The following is a 27,422-nucleotide window of genomic DNA, read 5'->3' on the forward strand; positions in this document are numbered from 1 at the left end:
CCCTTATACACTCAGGGACATGTGCATACTCTTACTCAAGTAGCAAGCAGATTTCAGCCATCTGGGTGGCCTGTTCTCTTTTTGACCTTGCCCAAGACCATCTCTCTGCTCTGTCCTGTGGAGGAGGAAATAAGTACACACTAGCGAAATAAGTACACACTGTCTGTGGACAGACCTGGACAATTTGGGGAAAGAGCATGCTGGCTACGGACAGAAGAAGAAACAGGGGAGGCAGGGAAGCCCAGGGCCTGGCTCCAGAGCTGACCTGAATGTCATCTGTGATGCTTTCCACCCTCTGCCCACTTCTCTCCCTAACAGTATCTCCATATCCTTCTGGTTCAACCTCCAAACATCTACCAGTTGTGTCTCTTCTTCATTCCCGCTACCTCTTCCCCAGTACTGGTAACCTTTATCTCTCATCCTCTCCTAACCCTCCCCACCTCCAGTCCTTTCCCCAGTGTGCAGTCAGACATATCTCTCTTTGCAAAAAAACTTGTTGTCCTTTTGCCTAAAGTTCTGCCATGGCTTCCCATTGCTCTTAGGATATAGGTTTCCCCACGAGCTGCAATCAGAATTTTCCCATGAAACCTTTCATAAGTCAGAACGGTATAAACTGAGGGTATCCCCTGCTTTCCGGAAGTTTGCATTATGCCACTTTGCTTTTACAAAAGATCTTCTTTAGTACTTGTTTTTGCCAGTCAAAAGAAATCTGAAGAGGATTTTTGCTTTTAGGAAGAAAGCCATTACCATACCAACGTAGGTCTGGCTACCACATTCCATTATTTGGCTTTCAATTCCTGGCGAGTGTCCCACTGGCCTCTCCAGTCTCAGCAAATGGTACAAATCCTCTTTCCCCCCCTGCTTCCCTTGCTGCCTACTACCACAGGGCCTTGTTACGTGCTATCCCCTTAGCCTCCACCTGGTGGGGCTGTTGAAGCAGGGCCAGCACAGGAAATCTTGACACCAGGTAGGGGTATGTGAGTAAGCACCTTCTCTTTTAATTCTTCACCTGTGCAGTGTTTACCTAAATCAAGATCTGCAGAGGAGGCAGTGGTAGAAACAGGTTTCTGCTGGGACCAAGCTTAGTACGGTGGCAGAGCTGACCCACCCCCTCTGATCTCCAGTGTATTACAAGAATATGCGAGGAAGAAAAATGGCGACTGACTGGTAATCACACAGACCACTTCACATGCTCATAGTGCAGGGGGATGGGGTGGGGGGGCTTCCTCAGTATCCAGCATTGCCCAGGTGATGTTCATCCTCATTCAGGGCTCCTTGCTCCTAGAGACTCATGCTGCCCCTGCTTCTTTCTGGGTGTTGCTCTGGTTCCATTGGCACGATGACTGACATAGCCAAATTCTCAAGAAACAGCAGTCTCCCTGGCCAAAAGACAGCTTGGCCACCACGGACACACATCCTCTAATCACAAAGCTGAGGCTACCTTTCCAGAAGTGACCAACAGCTAGCACATTTTCCTTCTTCAGAAGGCAGCCACCATCTACTCTGCTAGAAGTGCAGTAAGCCCTAATGCATCTGTGTTCCCTGCTTCCACCTGGCTTTCTCCCAAATCCCCAGCTTTGTCTTCCATGTCCTTGCCAGCCTTTCTGCCCATCTCGGGTCTCTTGTAGCCAGGCTCTGCCTGACTTCAGGCAGTATGGAAGATCCAGTACACAAGGTCCCCAGAGCAAAGTCACAATGGTGTCTGACAGGCTTTAAGTGTCTGACTGGGCTGCTTTCTGGGACCAGATATTCTGGTGTTTTAAGTGTAAAGTCCACAGGGCTTGGGACTCTTGTCCTGCATGCTGTCCCATGTTCTTGAGGTAGTGCATCAGCTGGGGGGAGGCTAGAGGGGCATGAGGTACAGGAGATCTACTGAGGAAGATCCTACAGGGCATCCCTGGGATTCAGATGGCACCTTCTGGACTGTGATATGCAGTTACCTAGAGAGGGGGGCATATCATGGAGAACTCTAATCCAAACCCTCTTTGGTGACTTACCCTCTTCCTTCCTTCCTTCCTTCCTTCCTTCCTTCCTTCCTTTCTTTTATTTTTAAGAGAGAGAGAGAGCATGAGTGGGGGAGAGGAGTAGAGGGAAAGAAAGAGAATCCCAAGCATGTTCCATGCTCAGTGCGGAGCCTGACAAAGGGCTCGATCCCACGACTCTGGGATCACAACCTGAGCCAAAATCAAGAGTCAGACACTCAATGGACTGAACCGTCCAAGTACCTCTACCCTCTTTAAATTTTTTTTAACGTTTGTTTATTTTTTGAGGGGCGGGGGAGAGAGAGAGCATGCATGCAAGCGGGGAAGAGGCAGAGAGAGGGAGGCAGAGGCAGACTCCAGGCTCTGAGCTGTCAGCACAGAGCCCAATGCAGGGCTCGAACTCATGAGTCATGAGGTCATGACCTGAGCTGAAGTCGGCTGCTTCACTGACTGAGCCACACAGATGCCCCACCTCTACCCTCTTTAGAAACAGGAACATGGGGGCACCTGTGTGGCTCAGTCAGTTAAGCGTCCGACTCTTGGTTTCGGCTCAGGTCATGATCTCATGGTTTGTGGGATCGAGCCCCACGTTGGGCTCTATGCTGACAGTGCAGAGCCTGCTTGGAATTCTCTCTCTCCTCTCTCTCTGCTCCTAACCCTATACTCTCTCTCTCTCTCTCTCTGTGTCTCTCTCTCAAAATAAATAAACATTAAAACCAAAAATAAAAACAGGAACATGGATGAGCCTCTCAGATTGCTCTGGTTCAGGTTTGCTGGAACTTCTCCCCCCCCCCCCCCCCACCCGCTTCGCCTTCATCTGCCTCCTCCTCACAGAAGTCTGCAGCGGCTGGCCTGGACGAAGCTGGGATGTGAACTCAGTGAGGTCATGACTACCATATTCTGGCCCCTAGTACCACACCTGCACACAACAAATGTTCAACCAACATTCGTGGAAGAGCTCAGGAGACTTCTGCCTTTCCTTCCTTCAGGGAGTAAGAGCATGTGATAACAGTAACAACGGGTCAGAGCAGTCAAAGTTACTGTGTGTCCAGAACTGTGCTACCAGTTTGATGTGTTTCAGTCCATTAAATCTTAACAATGGCCCACAAGGTAGGTTTTTACCAGCCTCATTTTCTAGGTGAGAAAACTGAGGTTCAGCTGGATAAAGCTGGCAGGTGGAGCTGAGACCTGAAACCAAAATTCCCTTATTCCTAGATTTTCAAGCTTTGATCCCTCTAATTCTGTTCTTCATCTGTGACCACTCCAGGTATAAAGCAGTTGCCCCAGCTAATAGATGCCCTTTCTTAACCTCTGTATACCTCTGTCGGAAGACCTCCCTGAATCCAAATCCAGAACACTGGGCAGGGGGATTCATGAATTTGGGTCACCTCATGAGGACAATGGGACTGAGTTTGTGGTGGAGGAATGTACTTAGCCTTTTGATTTCCAGGGCTCTCTGGGACCCCAGGCCAGAGTTACTCAGAGTTTTTATCTCTTTGGGCTCCTCCTCTGTGGGTGCTCCAGGCCCTGAAGAAAGAGAACTTTGGAGAATGACTGCCAGCCATTTCATAAGGTCTGTCCTGTTTGCTTCTGCACATGGCACTCATCTCCTGTTCACCACTGCCAGGCTCACCAAAGTTGGACTAGACTGGCTCTGTGTTCAGTGTGGCTTTACAGGACATAAGGAAGCCATCTGGGGAAGCCAGCAGTGGTAGAGAGAGTAGCCTACTAGCCCTGGGACATAACCCTCCTTGACCCTGGGGGAAGGGGAGGAAAGTTAGGGAGACCAGCAGCTGGACAGGCAGATGACCACATCACGCCCTTCTGGCCAAGTCAGATAGGGGTTCCACGGACTTCTTGACTTCCAGCTGCTGCCTCTCTCACCAGGAGGGGCTTTAAGCCCCTTACATCATCTGTTTGTCTAGACATTCACTACTGATCAGCCCCTGGAGCTGGCCCCTTACTGGGATACGCAGTGAGGGGGCTGGACGAGTCTTCAGTTGTCTACCACATCTGCTGACATAAGCATCCAGAAGGGTGGGCTGTGTGGACACCAGGTGTCAGGAACCAGCTCTGATCAAACAAACATCTACCATCTGGTGTGTGTGATTTGTCATTTAGCCTCAAGCTCAGACATGCTATCTCTTTGCTCAACCTAGCGTGCTTGTCTCTGAGGCCTGTCAGATCTGCAACAACATGCTACACGGCACACCCTGCCTCAGAGCCCTCCGTGCCTCCTGTTTTTGTGCAGGAACTCTGCCTTCCTCTGTCTGGCTGCCGTGGCTCCCGCCAGCTAGTTTACCCTATGACGCTGACCACCCGAGTCCTCACTGATTCCAAATCTGGCTGAACATCTGGCTGTACCTGATGCTGCACCTTTTTAAACTTAGGGTTACTTTCAATTTAATTTATTTATTAGGGTAATTTCAAACATAAAGTAGAAGAGTGTATTGAACACTTATGTACCAATCATCCAGCTTCAACAATCATGGATGGCCCATTTTGTTTCATTTATACCTTACTCATCCCCTTCTACAGAATATTTTTAAGGCAAATCAAACATTTAGTCCTTCCATATTTAAGTTTGCATCTCTAAAAGATAACAGCTTCTTTTAAAAGACAACTACCGGGGCGCCTGGGTGGCTCAGTCGGTTGAGCGGCCGACTTCGCTCAGGTCATGATCTCGCGGTCCGTGAGTTCGAGCCCTACGTTGGGCTCTGTGCTGACAGCTCAGAGCCTGGAGCCTGTTTCAGATTCTGTGTCTCCCTCTCTCTGACCCTCCCCCATTCATGCTCTGTCTCTCTCTGTCTCAAAAATAAACATTAAAAAAAAAAAAGACAACTACCATAACGTTATGGCACCTAAAAGAGTCAACAATACCTCCTCAATATCATCAATTATCTATTCTGTTCAAATTTCCCTGGTTGCCTAATTTTTAAATAATTGTTTTAATTATAATGTAGATAAAGCCAACTGCATTGCATTTGTTGTTGTTCCTCTTCTTTCTTCCTTGCAATTTATTTGTTGAAAAAATCATGTCCTTTGTCATTTAGAGTTTTCTGTCTTGGAATTTGCTGATTGTATTCCATGGTGTTCTTTTACAGGTTCCTCGGTCACTTGTATTTGCTATGAAATCATGATTATGAGAAAAATGTAAAACTGCAGATGTCCACCCTAAAAATGTATTCAGTAGGACTGATACAGGTGCTGAGGATCTCTGGTTTTCCCCCGAGCTCCAGGTGAATCTGTTTGCCTCATGTTTGGGAACTGCCAACCTACCTGACTCCTCTAGGATCGCAAATCTTCCTCAGTCACACCAAGTATCAGCAACATAAGGTTCTAATCTCCAGTGGGAGGGAGTGGGAGCTGCTGCAGGAAGAGGCATTAGCTGTCTTTTGTGGGTTAGTTGAGACTCAAAGTGGGAATGCCCCAGGCAGGGCCTGTGCCTCCTTCCTCTAACCCAGGTTAGGGAAACTCCTTAAGTTATTGGGACCTTTCCTGGCCTTGAGGGTGTCTAGGGAGGAGCAAGACCCTCGCTGTTGTGGCCCTTGAGGGTGTGTGTGCCATCCACAGGGTGAGTGGCTTCATCTGGGCCTGAGGGCTACATGCTGCTGACAGTGCCCCCTTTTGATGTGGGATGCTGAGGCGGGTGGGCCTAGCACAGAGGCCCACATACACGCTGTGCTCTTTCTTCTCTGATGATCTTCTCTCACCCCCACTCCCCAGGACCAATTGTCCCCGTAACTGCTGAGAGAGACATTTATCGGTAACAGCCAGCACCTCACTGCCATGGCACACAGTAGTTGGAATGATCTTCTTAGCATCTATATCTGATCATTTCACCACTCTGCTCAACTCCCACCTAGGATTTCCCCTCACCCTTCAGATCCACATTCCTCAACATGGCTGACAAGGCCTGCTATGGTCTGGCCCATGTCTACTTTTCCAACTATCTCTTTCTTCTCTTTCTTCTCTGCCCACACTGACCTTTCTATTGGTCCTAGAACAGGCCAGCCTCATTCCTACCTCAGGGTCTTTGCACTTGCCATTTCCTCCTCCAAAAATAGTTTCCTTCCAGCTCTTCACAGGATTCCCTCACATCTTCACTGTCACCTCCTCAAAGAAGCCTTCCCTGCTTACCTTGTGGAACCTAGCACCCCCTCATCACACTATACTCATATCCTATTTTACTTTTCTTTATAGCAGGAATAATTTAAACTATATAAATTTACTTGTCTCTTTAGTTTGTGGGTATTTTGAAGAGAGGGGTTTCAATCATCTTATTCACTGATATACTCCAAGCAACTAGCAGGTGCTCAATAAATATTTGTTGAGTAAATTGGATAGTGGATTGACACACAGAACATCTTCTCAGTCCTGCCTCCCATCTCCTTACACACACACACACACACACACACACACACACACACACACACAACAGGGGGAAGTTCTCATCAAGCTCACCATTTTTTTTTAATTTTTTTAAACGTTTTATTTATTTTTGAGACAGAGAGAGACAGAGCATGAACAGGGAAGGGGCAGAGAGAGAGGGAGACACAGAATCGGAAGCAGGCTCCAGGCTCTGAGCCATCAGCCCAGAGCCTGACGCGGGGCTTGAACTCACGGACCGTGAGATCGTGACCTGAGCCGAAGTCGGACGCTTAACCGACTGCGCCACCCAGGCGCCCCAAGCTCACCATTTTTTAAAGTTTATTTATTTACTTTGAGAGAGAGAGAGTGAGCAACAGAGAGCGAGAGTGAGAGCAAGAGTGAAAGCGAGAGCAAGAGAGAGACAGAGAGAGACAGAGAGAGACAGAGAGAGAGCATGAGCTGGGGAGAGGCTGAGAGAGAGAGGGAGACAGAGAATCCCAAGCAGGCTCCCTGATGTCAGCGTGCAGCCCGACACAGGGCTCAATCTTACAAACTGTGAGATGATGACCTCAGCCGAAATGAAGAATCAGACGTTTAACCAATTGAACCACCCAGCCACCCTTGGGCTCCTAAAGAACCTGCCTGTGTCCTGCCCCAATTTGCACGGCTGTCATTATGGTAGCCACACAGTTAGAAGCTGCACTCACGGGTCTTTTTTGGAGGCAGAAGGTGTTAGAGCACCAGATACCCCATGTGGAAATGTACTTCAAGGGAAAAGGGAGATTTGGGGCCTGGCCTTGGACAAGCTGGATTTCAAGTCAAATATGTTAGAGAAAACCATTTTATTGAACAGTAAGAAATTCCACTGGGGCTAAGAAGGACTGGGAATGAAGGAGCGTGTGAGCCTCAGTGGTGGTGCCACCCAACTCTCCATTTTCTTCCTGCTCTGGGGAGTGGGTCTTCCTGGGTTTCCTTATTCTGCCTCCTGCCACTCCAGACAAGACGCTCCCTCGGTAGACCCAGATTGCTTTTTTCAGTTTAAAAAAGTCCAGCTCCTCTTGGTTTAATTGGTGACTGCTGGCAATGACTCAGGGCAAGAGTCCATCTGATGGACTGAGTCCCTGCTAAGGCCACTCTGAACCCTCCCTCTGCTCCTGCATCCTCCTTGGTTCAAAGAGTGCAAACTTTGCTTTCTTCTTCCCGAGAAGGGACTCTACAGGATTGAGTGGAGAAACATCAGGTTTTCTTCCAGGCCAGTTTTGGCTCTGGGATGTTCAGAGCAGGCTTTCATTTCAAACCTCAGCTTCTATGGCTCCTTGCCCATGGCCAGTTAGTATGGAAGGAGGCTCCTGGCTGAAGAAGGCTCAGACAGAATGGCTCAGGTTCTAATCTCCAGTGGTGGGCAGTGGGGGGTCACTTCAGGAAGAGGCATTAGCTGTCTTAGGCAGTTAAATGTTTGCCATTCCTGTAAAGTGGCTCAGTCAGCAAGCTTCTTCGGGGTCATCCTCCTGCCACCATGCTTCAATCGCCGAATTTTGGGGCTGGAGCAACCTACGTCTTTATTTGACTCTGCCATAGCTCGGCGTCTTTTGGGAGCCTGGCTGGGAATTGGTTTCTCTGCTTCTGTCTTTGCTGGGGTGGCCACAGGAGCATCCCCATAGGTCCGGTAGCCACCAACCAGGCAGTACGTCTCCCCATGCCAGCCCACCTGGGTTTCTCCACACCCTCGGTAGAGGACATGGTAGTGACCAGGTGTAGGAGAAGAGGGAGCCCCTGCTGTTGGAAAGAAAATCAGATCTAATCAGTCATTTCTGCTGTATACAGTGTCCTGCCAGGACCTACCCTCTCATGTCTCTCCCAGTTTCTGGCTGAAGACCTTTAATCTGCTTGGTATTCAAAACACAGCCTTGGCCAGTCACCCCAATGAGTCCCCTAGAGAAGGAACATGGCTGCAAAGGTGATTCTCTGGAGCTCATGGCAGCAGCAGGAGACCTGGAAATCTGTTCCCCATTCTCAGAGGAAACAGTAGAGCCTGAAAACAGTTGCAACCAGGATCCCCGCCATCTTTCCCTTCCATAGGGGGGAAATTCCTAAGGTCTATAACTTCTGAAGCTTTAATGGAAATACCTTTCAAGTGTTGGAAAAAATAACCTAAAATAAATGGATTAAGAAACCCTCCCATCTCCTCTTGGGCAACTCCTCTTGGGCCCCATTCATACTGCCTGTTTCAACCACACTGTCCTCTAGCCCTCTAATATTTTTATCTAGATTAGAAAATGGCCAAATACTAAGGCGGAATGATCAGGAGGTTCAAAGACAGATTCTGGGTAGCAAGTCTAGGCTTACATCAACCCAACCTCCTGGGACACCATTTCATCAACCCTCCAGTCTTGGCATCACTTCATCACTCTCCTTGGCTCTTTTGTTCTGCCCGTGCACATGACACCACCACCCTTACCCCAGTACTCAGAAGCTCTGTCTGGGGTGTGTTTGAGGGGCCCCATGTGGATGTTTACACGACAGCATGGTGAAGGTGCCTGGGTTTGAAGGGGAGGTTCATGAGCGGACCTCAACGGTCCTTCCTCAAACTGCTCCATTTCTTACTTGCCAACAAAAATTCGCTCGACTTTTGCTAAGAGGCCGATCAGGAAAGTGTCAGAATGGAAGCAACTTGTAGCCCAAAAGGGAAAGCTACAATTATGAAGTTTAGAAGCTTTCTGAATAGTTGCCCAGGGATGACATTTTAGGTGTCTTCGGCAATGAGCAGGAACACTGTAGGTCCCTGAGGGCTATTACTTACAGTTGGAGAAGCTCAGAGGTGTGGCGGGCAAGCCCCAAAGCAACACGTGGCAGCCATGTGAAGTTGTGTGTACACCAGTGACTCTTGTACAGATGCCTGGCCTACACTCACCTGCTGTGCTGCCCTCCCAGGGGACAGAGGACAAATTAGAATGAATATAGAAGATCCGGTCAGACATTCTCTCTCAGGCATCCAAACGGACTGGTATCTGGTAGAGAACTGGTAGGGAAGCTTTCCTGAAAGCACCACGTTTGTGTAGTTACCCTGTCATGGTAACTGTGAAAAGGCCTGTGAGGTCATCACTACCCAGTGAGGTCACATAAGGAATCTGTGACTTGAGGGGCAGCTTTTAGGCTCTCTGAGTTTTAATGGAGGAGAGCAGAGTGGAGGCAGAGGAACGCTCTGCCTGGGCCCTCCCATCTTTCTCCTCACCCAGCCACTCCCCGTGGAGCATACCTATAGGCCGGCACAGCCCCAGGGACCAAAAGAGGGCAAGAGAAACCCACATTCTGCCATTGGCTTGAGAGGAAAGATTAACCTAAGACACAGCCTGGTTGTATGGTACTGACCCTAAGTATTCAATAGCTAGACAGGCAGAAATTTGTGTGGAAGGCTCCTTGGCAGTGGGCCTGAAAGACAAGTTAGATTTGGACCCATGGAGAGCTGAGGGAAGACATTCCAGCTGGGAATAATAAAAGCAAAGACAAGCTCTTACTGAACTTGTCGTGCCCCAAATGTAAATTCACATACCCCTCACGTTTTTACAACTGAGGGCTCAAAAAACCAGGAGGTTAAGGGGCCTAGCCAAGGTTCCACAGGTAGTGGAGAAGTGTTCTGCTGGACGGTAGGGCTTCATGTTGGGCTCTGGATTTATACCCGATAGAAATGTGTGGGCAAGCTCATCACATTTCAAAGTGACACTGGGAGAGATATCAAACGTGTTCCAAGGCAAAATGAGGGTCCTGAATGGCTTCACAAAGTGGGAATAGTGGGCCCATTTTAATATAAAATTCAAAACAAATTCATGACAAAATGACATAACACAAAATGACAACCTAGTCATTACATTCATCTCTCCCCGCAAAAGGCAAATACTGTATTAACAATGCTACTACCACCATGAAAGGATGAAGCTTAGCATGGGCTTAGGAGAAGTCCAGGTGAAAAACGTGGTCAAACTGTGAAGAGGTGTTACTGTGTTGGCTGGATCCTCCTGAGAGGAGGAGTAAATAGATAACTCTGCCCTTAGCCTGATCAGGCCTATAGGAAGGAACCATATCTGGGCCCGACTTTGATACAGTGCAGCCAAGGACTTCCTAGCAATGAGAGATAACCTTCTTTGTGAGGGGGCTCCCTGTTGCCGACCTCGAACATGCAAACATGGGATGCTTGTTTCCTGGGGCAGTTGGGAAGGAGATATGTCCCGGAGGTAGAGAATGATTAGACCACTATTTTAGAGGTTGGGCAACCCTGGTTGAGAACCACATCATTTTCTATTCCTAAGTTGCTTGAATTAGTGTGATGCAAGTTAGGACACACAAAATCAGGTCTGCCCCTAGGGAGTGCCAGGAGGTAAAATGTGAAGGGGAGAGCTCTGGAGGAGGTTCATTCTGGCAGGTGGGCCAGCATAAGACCACTTAGATTCTCCAAGGCTCCAGAGAGATTATTGTCTGGGAACATCACTCTGACCTGGTGGGGTTACTGATACCTTATCAGGACCTGGCTGGGTCTCTGGGGCAAGCAGAATGGCATAGACAAATGGTTCTGAGCTCAGGAATCTGTACTTAAAAAAAAAAAAAAAAAAAAAAAAGACTATTTTTAAGTAATCTCTCTGTCCATTGTGAGGCCTGAACTCACAACCCTGAGATCAAGAGTCGCATGCTCTAGTGACTGAGTCAGCCAGGGGCCCCTGGAATCTGTACTTTAGACAAGCCTCCTGGGCAGTTTTGCCACACTGATTCATGGACAGAGTGACCAAATTTTGTCCAAATTGGGTTGCTTTTGAGAGTCCAAGTGGGCACTATTAACAGTTGGTAAATAACTCAACCCCCAGTGCAGACAGACCAGATTCTATCATACTTATGCGTACGATTTTGAGCAAGTTGTTTTATCCCTCTGAGCCTCAAGTTTCCTCACATGAAAAAGAGAGCTATGATTATACATTTAGTACAACATTGTCTTCTGGCAAAGATTGCCATGGGTCCATTTCTGTTCTCTGCCTCCTTATCTGTTTCAGTGTGTAAGTATTTTTAAGTTGTTTTGTGCAGTATTATATTTGACCTCAGCTGCTCATTACTTAGGCTTATATAATGCTGCAGAAGCCGGAACCTAGGAGATAGTGAGAGGAAGCTATATGCTTATTTTGCCAATTTTGTAAACAGTTTTGTTTCTCTTCTCTTCCCCTGCCGTGAAGAGATGAGAAAGAAGGTAGAGCCTGGAAATGCACACCAAGCAATGCTTTTGTGTCAGCCTGTTTTTTATTCTTCTGCCAGTACTTCCCAGAGAGATTTCACCAAGAATGCCCAAGCTTGCCATGGGCACTGTTGGTGAAGAAAATCTCTGTACTGCTAGTTACATCCCCTTTCCCTTCTCTGGGGGCTTAATGGATGTTTTGGGGGCAGGAAATAAAATCTAAACGTTTATTAATTCAAACAGCAACTGAAAGAGTCTCTGTCCTAGGTGTGGTAGTCTGGAGTGTGAATCTTCCCACAATTCAATGAACACATCATTTACTGTTAGAAACTATGACATAATACAAAGACAAAAATCTACTTTATTTTTCATGAGTCATGTGAAAGCCCACAAGGAATCATCCTCAGTAGCTCATTCTCTACATCTGGCCACATCTTACCTTTGGAAGCCAGATAGCAGCTCACCAGGGCTTCAGGGGAGGTGACTGGGCAGCCCAGGGCATCCTACGATAAGTGTGCTCACCCACCGAGGACAAAGGGAAGGATCCCTGTTAATGTCATCATATTTAAGCTGGCTGCCATCAGATTTGCTGGGGCAAAGGCTCTCTCACTGAGGACCCTAGTCCTGGAAGGCTTCTCCTCCGGCGAGCTGCCAGCTCAATCTTCTGAACCAGGCTTACATCCCAGGGATGGGTTACAAAGCTGATGACAGTGCCAGGCACCTCACTCCCTACACGGCCCACCCTCCCGGCTCTGTGGATGTAGTCTTGCAGAGTGAGGGGGAAATCATAATTGACAACTAGGTCTACGTGGGAGCTGTCCAGGCCCCGAGAGGCTATGTCTGTGCAGAGAAGAATGTCTCGGGAGCCCTTCTGGAAGCACTGGAAGATACCGGCCCTCATTGAGGCTGGCATTTGTCCCTGCAGCCTTAGGTGTTGGATTTTGTGATCGTCCAGAATATATCCCAGCCAGTTCACAGTGCTTGAGCTATTACAAAACACTAGAACAGTTCCGGAGGGGCCAGTCCTATATACTTTGTCATGTTGCTTGAGGATCTGCACTAATTCAGTCACCTTCTCTGCTCCCTTCAGCCTCATAAATGTCTGTCTGACATGAGGCATGATGCAGTGGAGCTTGGAGCTGGTAATGGTGGTCAGAGAGTCTGGGCTGGCAACTTTACTCAGCAGCTGGCCTACACCTTCGGGAAATGTGGCCCCCACCAGCACTAACTGAGCTTTGGGATTGAAGGGGTCTTTTAAGTCAGCTGGGCCTTCTGCTATATAGCTCTTCTCCAAGATGTAGTTCATTAGTTCCAGGAAGCTTTCATCCAAAAGCGTGTCTGCCTCATCCAATACCAAATAGGAGAGCTGCTTCAGGCTGATTAGTTGACTCTTCAAGGCCTTCCACAAAGCCCCTGGAGTGGCCACTAGTACATCTACTGGAGGTTGTTTGGACAGTTGCATTCGGATCCTACTCATGCCATGGCCTCCCCCTAGCTCCCGCACCTGAAGGCCCAAGGAGCTGCCCAAGGGCTGCGCCACGGCCCGCACCTGTTCGGCTAATTCTCGCGAAGGCACAAGGACCAGGCCTCGAGGAGCAGGCAGACTATGGGAGTCCAGGTTTGGTTGGCCCAAGAGCCGTTGAACCAGAGGTAGTAGGTATCCGAGAGTCTTGCCACTGCCGGTTTCCGCCGCGCAAAGGATGTGGCAGCCGCGAAGTAGGGAGGGGATGGTGCTTGACTGCACGGTTGTAGGCCGAACGACTTCAGGAGCAGCCTCCTGTAGAGCACGCAGCACGCAAGGTTCCAGACCCAGATCCGCGAAGCTGCTCTTGGACGAGAGGTTCCGAAGAGCCGGCGCCTCGTGTTGCGCACGCTCGATGGAGAAGTGGTCCCGGCGGGAGCGCCGATTTTTCCAGCCACGCGAAGCTAGTGGCGCGCTCTCCCACCGGCCCAGCGTGAGGCGCGCCGGCTGGTTCAACTCTGGCCGCCGCGCTGAGATCAGCAGCGGCCCAGGTCGCGCCAACACCAGCCGCTGGGGGCTCCGCCCGCTCTGCCGCTGTTCCTGCCGCCGCTGTAGAGCCCGCGGGATGCGCACCACGGGCAAGGGCTCGTCGGGACGGCGGACCACCAGGCCTCGTCGAGGAGCGAGAAGTAACCGAGATGCGAGCCACACCATCCGCGGCGGCCGTGTGAGATCCATAGTCCCTTTGGTGTAGGAGAGGCGCACGGCAATGACGTCACGGGCGCGCAAGAGCCTCGAGGACGGTGTCTGGCGTGGCTCAGTAAGGCTTGCGGAGTCGGCGAACCGTGAGGAAGGAGGGGGAATCTGTAAAGTTCAACTGTGGTGAGGTCTGTAGGTCTGAACCGGGGTTGGTGACATCCAGACCCGGACCAACCTTGGGGAAAAGGGTGCGATGGAGGCAGGCTCCCGGGTCTGGCGATAAGCGGCGATGGAGGCCTGGCCTCTTGGACCAGAGGGCGGAGGGCTTCTGGTGATCGGGTGTCCGATCCCTGCCATTCTCCTTTCTCGCTCTCACCGCACCTTTGATGATTTGTCCAGTGCTGGTCTCCTCCTGTAAATTCGGAGGGTGCGGTGGTGCCTTCCCAAATACGGTCCACGGGCAAGGTCTGGTAATAAATGTTTGTTGAGACTCTGAATGAATGGTCAGGCCTGGGGGACAAGACAAGAGCCAGATGTCTTAGATCTAGGCACTCCCATTCCTCTTGGCCGAGAGCTAAGAGCCGAGAGGGCAAGCTGATGGCCTCTTTGTGAAGTGGGAGGTAAGACCTTCAGGCTTTATTTCAAGCAGACCCTTCTCTTTACACCTTTCCCCTTCTTTTTCACTCTCCATTCTCTTGCCACCACTCCCAACTTTTCATTCTGAACCTTACATTCTTGCAGTCTGCTCACCTCTACCAGCATCCCAGTCAGATAGCTAAATTGCTTGAATAGTGGTGAGGAGGGTCCTTCTACTCTGCTGAGTGATTAGATATGTGGGTTGCCTCACATAGCCCTAGTCAGACACAATATTTTACTTGAATTCAGATGTTTAGGTTACAAAACCCCCATGTCTTTTTTGTCTTTCTCTGACTGACTTCTTTCACTTAGCATTATACTTTCTAGATCATTCATCCATCCATGTTGTTGCTAATAGCAAGGTTTCATTCTTTATTAATTGCTGAATTATATATATATATGATATATATGATATATATCATATATATGTATATGTATGTATCATGTGCGTGTGTGTGTGTGTGTGTGTGTGTGTGTGTGTTTATGGTCTTCTTTATTCAAATATCAAGGGACACTTAGGTTGCTTCCATGATTGGCTATTGTAAATAATGCTGCAATAAACATAGGGGTGCATATATTTTTTCAAATTAGTGTTTTCGTATTCTTTGGGTAAATACCCAGTAGTGGAATTGCTGGGTCATGTGGCAATTCTATTTTTAATTTTTTGAGGAACCTCCTTACTGTTTTCCACAGCAGTTATACCAGTTTGAATTCCCACCAACAGTGCAGGAGGGTTCCTTTTTCTCCACAGCCTCGCCAACAAATGTTGTTTCCAAAAAGATAAATACTTTTAAATTTTCAAATGCCATTTTGATATATAAGTAGACTTCCTGGAGAGTTACCTGTTGAATCAGCAGAGGAGAGAGTTTTGAGTAGTAACAGGGAACAGAGTTGTTGGATAGAGCAGTGACTCTGTAGTGAGGGTGATTTTGCATCCTTCCCTCCCTACCTGCCCGCCCCCCCCCCCAGGGGATTTTACAGAGGTTGGAGACATATTTAGTTGTCACATCTGGGAAGTTGCTACTGGCATCTAGTAGGTAGAGGCTGGGGATATTGCTAAACCTTGTACAATGCATAGGAATGCCCCTAACAAAAAATGATTATCTGACCAATACATGAATAGTGAGTTGTTGAGAAACCCTGCATACAGGATGAGGACTGAAGAGAGGCTGAGGTACATGTACTTTCCCTTTAGGTAGGCACATTTGGGAATCTCTTGCACTGGGTCCGCCTCATCCCCAGAATCTGTAGCCAAGTACACTGATGCCATTGCTTGCTGTGCCCTTGAGATCAGGAACGTTGCGGACCCTGAAAATCATAAACGCAAGAAAAAGTGATTCAAGAGAGTGAAGCTGGAGAAGAGAAGTTTAGGGAGTACAAAACTGTCCTCATGTAATTGGGCAGTATACCAGATGGAAAAGAGATCAGGGGCACCTGGGTGGCTCAGTTGGTTAAGTGTCTGACTTTGGCTCAGGTCATGATCTCACAGTTTGTGAGTTTGAGCCCCACATTGGGCTCTCTGCTGTCAGCGCAGAGCCTGTTTTGGATACTGTCTCCCTCTCTCTGCCCCTCCCCTGCCCATGTTCTCTCTCTCTCTCTCTCTCTCTCTCTCTCTCAAAAATAAATAAACATTAAAAAGAAAAGAAAAGAAAAGAGATGAGGTATGTTGTGAGGTATACCATTCCAGAAGGCAGAACTAGGACCTATAGGTAACTGGCAGATTCTGAATTTGATACAAAGAACTGCTGTAACAACTAGAATTGCCCATATCTTTGTTGACACTCTGAATGAATGGTCAGACAGATTGTAATTCTATACTACTTTTATGATTCTTTTCAAGGACTCAGGGCTCCTTGTTTCTTAGCTATGTATATCTAACTCAACAGGTTTTATCCATTTGCATGTGCCACTGCTTATTTCAGATGTAAAACAAAGACTTGATTTGCACAAAGCCAGAACAGATACATTAAAAGAATTATCAGAAAAGAATACTACATAGGTATGTACTTGCATTTGGGTTCTGTCCAAATATTTGGGGCAGGGAAGCTGGTTAGTATATGGCTGCTTTCTCATCATGCTTGAGCCCTTACAATATGATTAACTCAGAATCTCATAAGGATTGGAATCTGTCTGAGCTGGTCTCTGCCTATGACCCTTAATTTCTTCTCAGTTCATCAGCCACTGAATAAGTCCCCTTTCTTTTCCTTCTGCTCACAGCAGACATTGAGTAACCTCTAGTTGCTATTGAGATACATGTTTTATGGTATAGTGCTCTAGAAATAAGAAAGGTTTACTTATTGTGGAAAGAATGTAAGTCCTGGGAGTAGGGGCCTAACTTGGTAGTATTTTGTCCCAGGGCTGCCATGGTAATTCATATTGCCTGGTTACTCTGTAAGTTTTCAACACAATTGTCCCTTGGATCTCAGCTGATAATGGTACATTCATTCATTTATTCATTCAGTAACTATTTCCTGAGCACCATGTATGTGCTGGGTACTATTCAAAGAGACAGTGAACAAAACAGGAGTTTACATTCTGACTTAATTCGTTTGGGGTAAGGCCTGAACATTGGTATTTAAAAAAAAATTTTTTTTAAATGCTTATTCATCTTTTGAGACAGAGAGAGACAGAGCATGAACGGGAGAGGGTCAGAGAATGAGGGAGACACAGAATCTGAAACAGGCTCCAGGCTCTGAGCTGTCAGCACAGAGCCCGACGTGGGGCTTGAACTCACGGACCATGAGATCAGACCTGGGCCGAAGTTGGACACTCAACCGACTGAACCACCCAGGTGCCCCTGAACATTGGTATTTTTTTAAGCCTTTCAGATGATTCTAATGTGCTGCCAGGTTTGAGAATCACAATACTTATAAATAAAGCATTTTGAGAATTGTAAGGCATTATAAAAATGAAAAGTGGCTATTAGTATTCCCTCCCTGTTCTTTCATTTCCCAGCCTACATCAGTGCTGTTGTGTAAGTACTGGCCATTTTCTTTTCAGCTCTTGTCATTATATGCCTAGACTATTTCACCTTCTTTCTAATCCAACTCCTTATCTCCTTTCTGTCCTTTACCCTCCAGCCCATCGTCTGTTGTGCAAGTGATCTTCCTAAGCACAGCCATGGCCGTGTCACCCCTTGACTCAAAAGCCATCAATGGATGCCGATGGCCTACAGCTTATCTCCTAGTCACTCTCCAGAATCTGGCTTCAGCTTCATCTCCTGCTGCTTTCTTATCTGAATCTTGTTCACTCAAGTGGTAGCTCTCATTTGAGTAGGATAAAGAGCTTACAGTCCTTTACTGGGTGAGCAAGAGAGTGGGGTGGCATTTGTCTGCTCTGTAACCAACACTGGAGGTACAAGGCACTTTATTTTTATTTATGTATTTATTTAATTTTATTTAGTTAATTATTTATTTTTTAATTTACATCCAAGTTAGTTAGCATATAGTGCAACAATGATTTCAGTAGATTTCTTAATGCCGCTTACCCATTTAGCCCATCCCCCCTCCCACAGTCCCTCCAGCAACCCTGTCTTTGTTTTCTATATTTAAGAGTCTCTTATGTTTTGTCCCCCTCCCTGTTTTTATGTTATTTTTACTTCCATTCCCTTATGTTCATCTGTTTTGTCTCTTAAAGTCCTCGTATGAGTGAAGTCATGATATTTGTCTTTCTCTGGCTGATTAATTTTGCTTAGTATAATACCCTCTAGTTCCATCCATGTAGTTGCAAATGGCAAGATTTCACTCTTTCTGATTGCCAAGTAATACTCCATTGTGTGTGTGTGTGTACCACATCTTTTTTTTTTTTTAATTTTTTTTAACATTTATTTATTTTTGAGAAGAGAGAGACAGAGCATGAGCAGGGGAGGAGAGAGAAAAAGAGAGACACAGAATCTGAAGCAGGATCCAGGCTCTGAGCTGTCAGCACAGAGCCCGATGTGGGGCTTGAACTCACAGACAGCGAGATCATGACCTGAGTCGAAGTCGGACGCTTAACCGACTGAGCCACCCAGGCGCCCCTACCACATCTTCTTTATCCATTCATCCATCGATGGATATTTGGGCTGTTTCCATACTTTGGCTATTGTCAATAGCGCTGCTATAAACACTGGGGTGCATGTTCCCCTTCGAAACAGCATACCTGTGTCTCTTGGATAAATACCTACTAGCCCAATTGCTGGATCATAGGGTAGTTTTATTTTTAAATTTTTGAGGAACCTCCATACTGTTTCCAGCGTGGCTGCACCAGTTTGCATTCCCACCAGCAGTGCAAAAGAGATCCTCTTTCTCTGCATCCTCACCCCCATCTGTTGTTGCCTCAGTTGTTAGTGTTAGCCATTCTGACAGGTGTGAGGTGGTATCTCATTGTGATTTGATTTGTATTTCCCTGTGATGAGTGATGTTGAACATCTTTTCATGTGTCGATTGGCCATCTGGATGTCTTCTTTGGATAAGTGTCTATTCATGTCTTTTTCCCATTTCTTTACTGGGTTATTTGTTTTTTGGGTGTTGAGTTTGATAAGTTCTTTATGGATTTTGGATACTAACCCTTTAGCTGGTATGTTATTTGATATGTCATTTGCAAACATCTTCTCCCATTCCATCGGTTACCTTTTAGTTTTTCTGATTGTTTCCTTTGCTGTGCAGAAGCTTTTTATCTTGATGAGGTCCCATAGTTCATTTTTGCTTTTGTTTCCCTTGCCTCCAGAGACGTGTTGAATAAGAAGTTGCTGTGGCCAAGGTCAAAGAGGTTTTTGCCTGCTTTCTCCTCTAAGATTTAAAAAAATTTTTTTTTAATGTTTATTTATATTTGAGAGAGAGAGAGAGAGAGAGAGTGCGCACATGAGTGGGGGAGGGTCAGAGAGAGGGAGACACAGAATCTGAAACAGGCTCCAGGCTCTGAGCTGTCAGCACAGAGCTTGACACGGGGCTCGAACTCACAAACTGCGAGATCATGACCTGAGCTGAAGTCAGATGCTTAACTGAGCCACTCAGGTGCCCCTCTCCTCTAAGATTTTGATGGCTTTCTGTCTTACATTTAGGTTTTTCATCCATTTTGAGTTTATTTTTGTGTATGGTGTAAGAAAGTGGTCCAGGTTCATTTTTCTGCATGTCACTGTCCAGTTTTCCCAACACCACTTCCTGAAGAGACTGTCTTTATTTCATTGGATGCTCTTTCCTGCTTTATCAAAGATTAGTTGGCCATATGTTTGTGGGTCCATATCTGGGTTCTTTATTCTGTTCCATTGATCTGAGTGTCTGTTCTTGTGCCAGTACCATATTGTCTTGATGATTACAGCTTTGTAATGCAGCTTGAAGTCTGGGACTGTGATGCCTCCAGCTTTGGTTTTCAAGATTGCTTTGGCTATTCGGGGTCTTTTCTGGTTCCATACAAATTTTGGGAGTGTTTGTTCTAGCTCTGTGAAGAAATCTGGTGTTATTTTGATAGGGGTTGTGATGAGGCACTTTAAATGCTCTGTGATAGAGCACATTTGTCTTTGATAGAGCTCTTCTGTGGCTGAAGCATGAACCATAAATTCTCGTTGCCACTTGACTTGTTAACTTCTTTTTACAACAAACTCTAAACACCTACATTATGCCAGACTGTGTGCTCTGTGACAGGACCTGGTGATGAGCAAGGTGCAGTGCTTGCCTTCACCTTGTGATGTGGGAGGCAGATTGATAGTTAGTTGCTCTTGGAATTACAAGAGTGTACTTAATGCTAAGAAAGACATGAGGAAAGAGGAGGTGCCCTTACTCTGGAAGGTAAGTGTCAGGGAAGGCTTTCTGGAGCAGGTGACATCTGTACTGAGGTTCTGAAAGGCTACTGGAAGTCAGCCAGGTGGGGGAATAGGAATGTGTGTTCTATGTAGGGGCAACTTGTTCAGAGAGAGAGAGCAGGCCAATTTGGGAACTAGAAATACTTGAGAATAGCTGAAGCTTAGCATGGGGGAGGTAAGAGGGCAGGAGGCAAGTGATGAAAGATAGTGCTTCCGAGGAAGGCAGGGGGAGGACTTGTTTGCAATATTAAGGAGCTGCAACTTAATTCTAAGGGCAAGAATTCCATTTGGAGAATGGAATATCTTGTCCTGATTTGTGTTTTGAAAGACTCCTCTGACTGCTGGAAAGAACATAAATTGAACATAATGAGCCTGGAAGCAGAGACTGGTTTGCAGGCTGTTGCCATCATTCACTTGATAGGTGGCAGTGGCAGAACTGAGAAGCTCCTTGAAGTCAAGAGCTTAGTTCTTTCCATTTCTTTACCTTCAACACCCCACACAGTGCCTTGATCCTAAAAGAACTGGTAGATGTTTGTTGATGTAATCATAGAATGTGTTGCAAGTGTAAAAAGCCCGATAATGAGAGCAGTTAACATTTAACCCTTACAGGGGCGCCTGGGTGGCTCAGTCGGTTGAGCATCTGACTTCGGCTCAGGTCATGATCTCAAGGTTCGTGAGATCGAGCCCTGTGTCAGGCTCTGTGCTGACAGCTTGGAGCCTGGAGCCTGCTTCATTCAGATTCTGTGTCCCACTCTCTCTCAGCCTCACCCCTGCTTGTGCTCTGTCTCTCTCTGTCTTTCAAAAATGAATAAACATAAAAAACAAAACATTTAACCGTTACTCTGTGTTGAGAACTATTGTGTGTCCTAGAATTGACTCTTCACAGCGTCTCACCTGACATAGATTCTGCTGGAGCCTCATTCTAAAGAGAGAAGCTGAGCCTCTACTAGGTTAATTCACTCTAGAGAGAGAGGCTGAGCCTCCACTAGGTTAATTCATCTGCCTGGGGCATAGTTGGGATTCCACTGCATGTCTGTCTGATTCCAGAGATCAGAATCTTAATGGTGATATGCTATATCACCTCTTTGTCTTACAAATATAATAGGTTGCTTCAATTTTTTTCTTATCTACACAGGTTTGAGTGGGAAATAGGATAATTCTCTAAATATTTAATCCTAATTGACTGTCATTTTAACTCTAAATTTGTATTTTAAAGAAATTGCTTTTTAAGCAAGGTCGTAGTCTACAGGAAAATTTACATGGATGGGACTGGTAAAGTTTTTTCCACTCATTGCTTTTCCTGAATACTGTTATCTTCAATCTGAAGGCATTATAACTAATGGAATTTTGTATCCATGCGACTGAAGTTAAGGTTATAGTCTGAGAAGGCAATCAAAACTGTCATAGAGAAGACCAGCCCTTCCTTGAAAGAATGGTAGAGAGATTGTTTCTGTTTGTGCTAAAATGGTGATCTGGGTGTGATCTCAGGGCCGGGTGAATGGTTGTGCCAGTAGCTGGGAAAGGGTAGGGCTGCCTAGCTTCTCTGAGAGGAGCCTTCGTGGAGGCAGGCCCTGTCAGGCACTGCTGGCCTGGCGCCAGAGGGAGTTCCTGGATCAACCACGCACGCTGCAGGAGGGTGTCCTCAGCCACCAGAGAGGTGAGTGTTCAGTCACACCTTCCTTACAAAGCAGCTGCTAAGGGGCAAGTGCTGGGCTCTGTGCTAAAGCCTGGCAGTAAACTAGACAGCCACGCTCCTGTCTTTATGGAACTTGTTGTGGTGGTGATCTAGAGGACCAGCTAAGGGTTAAAGAAGAGGCCACACAAATAAGTGTGAACACATGGATTGTTACTGAGCTATCGGGAAGCACAAAGTGTTGTGAGAGCATGTGACCAGGGACCTGAAGTACGGTTGTCTGGTAGGGAAATGTCTCCAAAAAGGGGACATTCAAAGTCAAGAGGATCTTAGTGGGAGTGTGTGTGATTGAGTCGGGGAGAGTGTTCCAGACAGAGGACTGCGAGTACATGGGCCCCAGGGCAGCAGAGGTCTTGGTGTGGGAGACTTCCAAAGGTCAGTGTGGCCAGAACAAGGAGAGTGAGTGGGAGAAGGGCTCAAGGTGAGCTGGAGACGTGGGCAGGGACAGGTCATGCAGGGCTTCTTGGGCCCGCAGAAGGGTTTGGGAGTTATCCTAAACTTAGTGGGAAGCCATTGAAGGGTATAAACGGGAGTGGTATTATCAGAGTTGCCTTTTTCAAATGCCATGCAGTATCACAAAGAGGATAGGAGGAGGTAAGATTAGATTTGGGAGACCCATTAGGAGGCTGGCTTTGTGCACAGTGGTAGCACTGGAGATGGATAGCACTGGAGCAAAGCAGATGGATTAGAGTTATATTTTGAAGGTTGTTTCACAGGAGTTAGTGACAGATTGAATGTGGAGAATGTGGATTAATGATGAGTAATTGGGTGAATGGAGGTGCTAATTGCTGAAATGGGAAACATTTTCTCTCCATGTATTGGCCTGATTAATTCTCTCCCTTGAGATCTCGAATCAGAAACTATTTCTTAAGGGAAGCCTTCCTCAACCCCCATCCATCCCTTTCCTTCTGACACAAATTCCTAAATCCTCATGTCCTTCACATAGCACTGTACATGATTACAATTTCACATGTATTTCTAAGTTCCCTTTCTATAACCCTCTCTTCTACTGTACCTCCTTCTCCTCATCATTTTATTTCTAGTGCCAGCCAGTGCTTGGCATATCAGAGGGGCTCGATAAATTTCTGTTGAATGAATTAATGAAGACAGAGGAGGTGGCTTAGGAGGGCAGATCAGGATCTTGTTTTGTGCATGTTTGGTATGAGATGCCCTTAAGATAGCCGGGTAGGGACGTGTTTTGAGCAGTTGGTATGAGATCACCAGCATTTTATCAACATTTTTAGCCATGGGAGTAAATAAACTTTCAAGGGAGGATGTGTGGAATTAGAAGGAAAGAGGACTCAAGACTAAGGAAGAACCTCAACAGGTAAGTAGAGGAAGTGAAACCAGCAAAGAAGACTGAAAAGCAGGGCAGACTGGTGGGAGAAAAACCAGGAAAGTGTGGGGTCAGAGAAGCCCAGGGAGGAGAGAGATCAAGGAAGAGGGGAGTTTCAACCATGTCATAAGTAAGTGTCTGGTTGATTGCTCAACTTCCAGGTAATTGGTGACTTTAATTAGAGCAGTTTTGATAGAACAGTGGAGGTGGGGGCCAACCAGAATGGGCTGAATAGTAAAAAGAAAATGGAGACAGTATTAGTAATGGAGCAGAACACAGCATTGATTAGCCAGCTTTATGACTTTTTGGAGGGGTCCATATTTGCTTAGAATAAATAAATAAATTAATATGAACAGTTCTCTCTGGGATATGGGATTTTGATTTTCTTCTTTTTATTCCTGTTGGCTCTACCTTCAAAGTATTTTTGACATATGACCACTTCTCACCACCTGGCCTGAGCGATCATTATCTCATCTCTTGTGTTGGTTACTAAAGAGCCTTGTACCTGGTCTCCCTGTGTTTACTCTGGCCCCTAACAGACTGCTCTTTTTATAGCAATCACCGTGATCATGAGAAAACATGTTCAGTCATGCTACTCCTCTACTTGAAACCCTTTGCTGACTTCTATTTCATGAAGAGCTAACAAAGGCCATATGGGATCTGACCCTACCTGTTTACTGCTGTGACATCGTGTATCTGAGAAACATCGTGTAATGAGAAACATTAGTTTCTCTTCTCCTCTCTGTGTCCCAACCATGTTGGTCTCCTTGATGTTCTTCTAACATACCAGGCAAGCTCCTGCCCGAGGGCCTTTGCACTGGCTGTTTCTTCTGTGTATTCTTCTACTAGATATCAACTTGGCTAACTCATATCTTAGCTCAAATGTTATCTTCCCATTGAAGTCTATCTTGTTTTCCCTATTTATTTTATTTTGAGCTTTTTTGGTTTGTTTGTTTATTTATTTATTTTAAGAGAGAGAGAGAGAGAGAGAGAGCAAGAGTAAGAGCATAAGTGGGGGAGGAGTAGAGAGACAGGGAGAGACAAAATCCCAAGCACACTCTGTGTAGTCAGCACAGAGCCTGACTTGGGGCTTCATCTCATGAACCATGAGAACATGACCTGAGCCGAAATCAAGAGTTGGGCGCTAAACCAACTGAGCCACCCAGGTGCCCTGGTTTACCTATTTAAAATTTTATATTTTAATATAAATATTTTCATATTTTATTAAAAAAAATTTTTTTTTCAACGTTTATTTATTTTTGGGACAGAGAGAGACAGAGCATGAATGGGGGAGGGGCAGAGAGAGAGGGAGACACAGAATTGGAAACAGGCTCCAGGCTCTGAGCCATCAGCCCAGAGCCCGACGCGGGGCTCGAACTCCCGGACCGCGAGATCGTGACCTGGCTGAAGTCGGACGCTTAACCGACTGTGCCACCCAGGCGCCCCAATATTTTCATATTTTAATGTAAATATTTTCATATAAAATATACCATTGATATACCAACTATTTACATTTTTCCTGCTGGGGGTGTGGGGTAAATGGGTAAAGGTGGTCAAAAGGTATGAACTTCCAGTGAGAGGATAAATACGTTCTAGGGGTGTAATGTGTAACATAGCGACTATAGTTGATAATTTTGTGTATTTGAAAGTTGTTAAGAGTAAATGTTAAAAGTTCTCATCACAAGAAAAAAATTATTAGTGTGTGAGGTGATGGACGTAACTTATTGTGGTAATCATTTTGTAGTATATATGTATATCAAATCACTTTGTTGTACACCTTGAACTGATACAGCATTATGTGTCAGTCACATCCCCAGTGTTTTCAATTTCCTTTCTCCCTGCTTTTTTAATCTGTAGCATTACCACTTTTCCAACATACTATATAGTTTGTTATGTATTGTTTTCTGCCTTTGTTCCCCTGCTAGATTGAAAGCTCTACCAGAGCAGCAATTTTTGTGTTTCATTCTCTGATGTATCAGACTAGGACAGTGACTGGCAAGACTAGGCACCTAATAAATTTTATTTATTTATTTATTTATTTATTTATTTATTTATTTAATGTTTATTTTTATTTTTGAGAGAGAGAGTGAATGGGGGAGGGGCAGAGAGAGGGAGACAGGATTTGAAGCAGGCCCTGTGCTACAGAACCCAATGTGGGGCTCAAACTCATGAACCATGAGATCGTGACCTGAGCTGAAGTCAGAGGCTTAACCGATTGAGCCACCCAGGCGCCCCAATGAATATTCTTTAGATGAATAAATAAGGAAGCATTATTTTTGTGATGAGAGAAAAGGAAAACAAAGTCCTGTGTGTTGGAAAGAAGAGGAAAAGCCTGCCCTGGGTAACAGAAGAGATTTTTTTTTCCCTTTTTTTTTTAATGTTTATTTATTTTTGAGAGAGAGAGAGAGGGAGAGAGAGAGACCCCACGCAGGCTCCTCACTGTCAGCACAGAGCCCAACGCTGGGCCCAAGCTCATGAACCAAGAAATCATGACCTGAACCAAAATCAAGAGTAGGTAGGATGCTTAACAGACTGAGCCACCCACGCGCCTCAGAAGATATTTCTTTGTTTGGATTTCTGACTCTTGTTTTCCCTTTCTGCAGGCAGTATCAGAGGAGGAATGATTGAACACAGCCTGTCGCTGTGCTACCACAACAAACTCATCTTAGCCCCTATGGTTCGGGTAGGCACTCTCCCAATGCGGCTGCTGGCCCTGGACTATGGAGCAGATATTGTGTACTGTGAGGTAAGGGGCTCCTGATTTTCCTGGAGGGCTTTTTTTTTTTCTTTTTTTTTTTTCCTCACCAGTGCAGCCTCCTTCTCTGTAGGTGGGAGTAATCAGGAGTTGGTGGGAGGCAGAATGGGTACTCACATCACAGGTGCTTGCTGAAGGCGGTGGGAGATAAACATGTATGACACTTAGGAGTTCTCTAAGCCCTGTTGAGGGCCAGGAGCCTGGGCAGCAAGGAGGCATTGTGGAACGCTTGGGCCAGGTGGATAGATGAGTGTTGTGTCAGGTCACAGCCCTGGCCCCTGTAGGAATTAATATACATTCAGTGCATGAATGAATGAACTCAAGGTTAGGAAAAGAAGGAAGCTGTATGGGGTTGGTTTTGGGAGCTGTAGGGTTTTCTGGTGGCAGTAACTGGTAGGTTGTATATGTCCTGGCTGCTCTGGAGAATAGTATGACTTCAGACCAAGGTTTAAAAAGTATTTTCTAGGGGCGCCTGGGTGGCTCAGTCAGTTAAGTGTCTGACTCCTATTTTTGGAGTCAGGTCAAAATCTCCCAGTTTGTGGGTTTGAGCCTCACATCAGGCTCTGTGCTGAGCCTGCTTGGGATTCTCTGTCTCTCCCCCTCTCTCTCTTTCTCTTCCTCTCTCTCTGCCCCTCCCCCACTTATGTGCACTCTCTCTTTCTCTCTCTCAAAATACGTACATTTTAAAAAATAAATAAAAAGCATTTTCTGGGAAAAACAGCATTGTAGGAGTAGCTGATATTGGATAGTGTGGAGGTGTGAGCAGTGTTTCTCAGCTGGATATCTAACAGAATTATCTGGAGAGCTTCCCTCCAGGCCCCAGTCCTGATATGTCCCCCTAGTATGTGTGAGAAGTTGAAGAAGAAGCTGCTCAAATGCTTCTGATATTTTTGTCCCCCTGGTGGTGGGATGGGGACTGTGGCTACAAAAGGGCAACACAAGGAATCCCGGTGGGGATGGAGCTGTTCTGTGTCTTAACTGTATCAATGTCAGTATGCTGGTTGTGACATTATACTGTACTTTTGTAAGATATTACCATTGGGTAAGTTGGGCAAACAGTACATAGGAGCTCACACTCTTACAACTGCATGTGAGCCTCTAATTATCTCAAAATAAAAAAAATTTTCATTGAAAAGAAAGCCACTGGTATAGAGAGAAGGAAGGGCTTAAGAGGGGATTTGGAAAGAGTACACCCTAATGTATTGGATGTTGTGTGTGGGTGGGACGGGCTAGTAATTTATGATAGAAAAGTAAGAGCGGGGAGCCTGGCTGGCTCAGTCAGTACAGCATATAACTCTTGATCTTAGGGTTGTGAGTTCGAGCCCCATGTTGGGCATGGAACCTACTTAAAATTTAAAAAAAAGAAAAGAAAGTAAAGTAAAAGAGTGAGAGAAATAGGCAAATTAAGAAGAATGTGTGTCAGGGAAGGCAAAAGTCAAGTTTGTCAGGTGTGACAGATGATGCATAGAAGTCCAATTGCAAAAAGACCAAAAATAT

The 27,422-nt window shown here is 46.2% G+C and overlaps 3 protein-coding genes across 5 annotated transcripts in view; 1 reads left to right on the plus strand and 2 right to left on the minus strand.

Annotated features, from left to right (window-relative positions):
- Window positions 1-7,178: 7,178 nt before the first annotated feature.
- DPEP2NB (DPEP2 neighbor) lies at window positions 7,179-10,251 on the minus strand. The gene is made up of 2 exons (XM_043600896.1): window positions 9,265-10,251; window positions 7,179-8,129 (listed from the first exon to the last, which is right to left on the minus strand). Exons 1-2 carry the CDS (start codon window positions 9,329-9,331, stop codon window positions 7,831-7,833), a joined length of 366 nt encoding a protein of 121 aa, XP_043456831.1. The 5' UTR covers window positions 9,332-10,251; the 3' UTR covers window positions 7,179-7,830.
- Window positions 10,252-11,903: 1,652 nt separating this feature from the next.
- DDX28 (DEAD-box helicase 28) lies at window positions 11,904-13,765 on the minus strand. The gene has a single exon (XM_043600892.1). The coding sequence runs from the start codon at window positions 13,763-13,765 to the stop codon at window positions 12,146-12,148; it is 1,620 nt and encodes a 539-aa protein (XP_043456827.1). The 3' UTR covers window positions 11,904-12,145.
- Window positions 13,739-27,422, plus strand: part of DUS2 (dihydrouridine synthase 2) — a 48,447-nt gene continuing 34,763 nt past the window's right edge. Inside the window, exons 1-2 of one of the 3 annotated variants that reach the window (XM_043600894.1) lie at window positions 13,739-13,847; window positions 25,774-25,916. In XM_043600894.1, the coding sequence (XP_043456829.1) occupies window positions 25,791-25,916 (126 nt within the window). In that variant the 5' untranslated portion in view covers window positions 13,739-13,847; window positions 25,774-25,790. Of the gene's footprint in view, window positions 14,347-25,773; window positions 25,917-27,422 lie in introns of all 3 variants that reach the window. The other 2 variants (XM_043600893.1, XM_043600895.1) reach the window with 2 other exon arrangements.

Source organism: Prionailurus bengalensis, chromosome E2, assembly GCF_016509475.1.
Source record: "Prionailurus bengalensis isolate Pbe53 chromosome E2, Fcat_Pben_1.1_paternal_pri, whole genome shotgun sequence".
Classification (NCBI taxonomy): Eukaryota; Metazoa; Chordata; class Mammalia; order Carnivora; family Felidae; genus Prionailurus; species Prionailurus bengalensis.

Bases quoted from the DNA above. Each gene is read 5' to 3' on its own strand.
- DPEP2NB (XM_043600896.1), bottom strand. From the start codon at position 9,331: ATGTCTGACCGGATCTTCTATATTCATTCTAATTTGTCCTCTGTCCCC. The intron at 8,130-9,264 runs GTGAGTGTAGGC...TCTTTCCAACAG, and splicing joins CTGGGAGGGCAGCACAGCAG to CAGGGGCTCCCTCTTCTCCT.
- DDX28 (XM_043600892.1), bottom strand. From the start codon at position 13,765: ATGGATCTCACACGGCCGCCGCGGATGGTGTGGCTCGCATCTCGGTTA.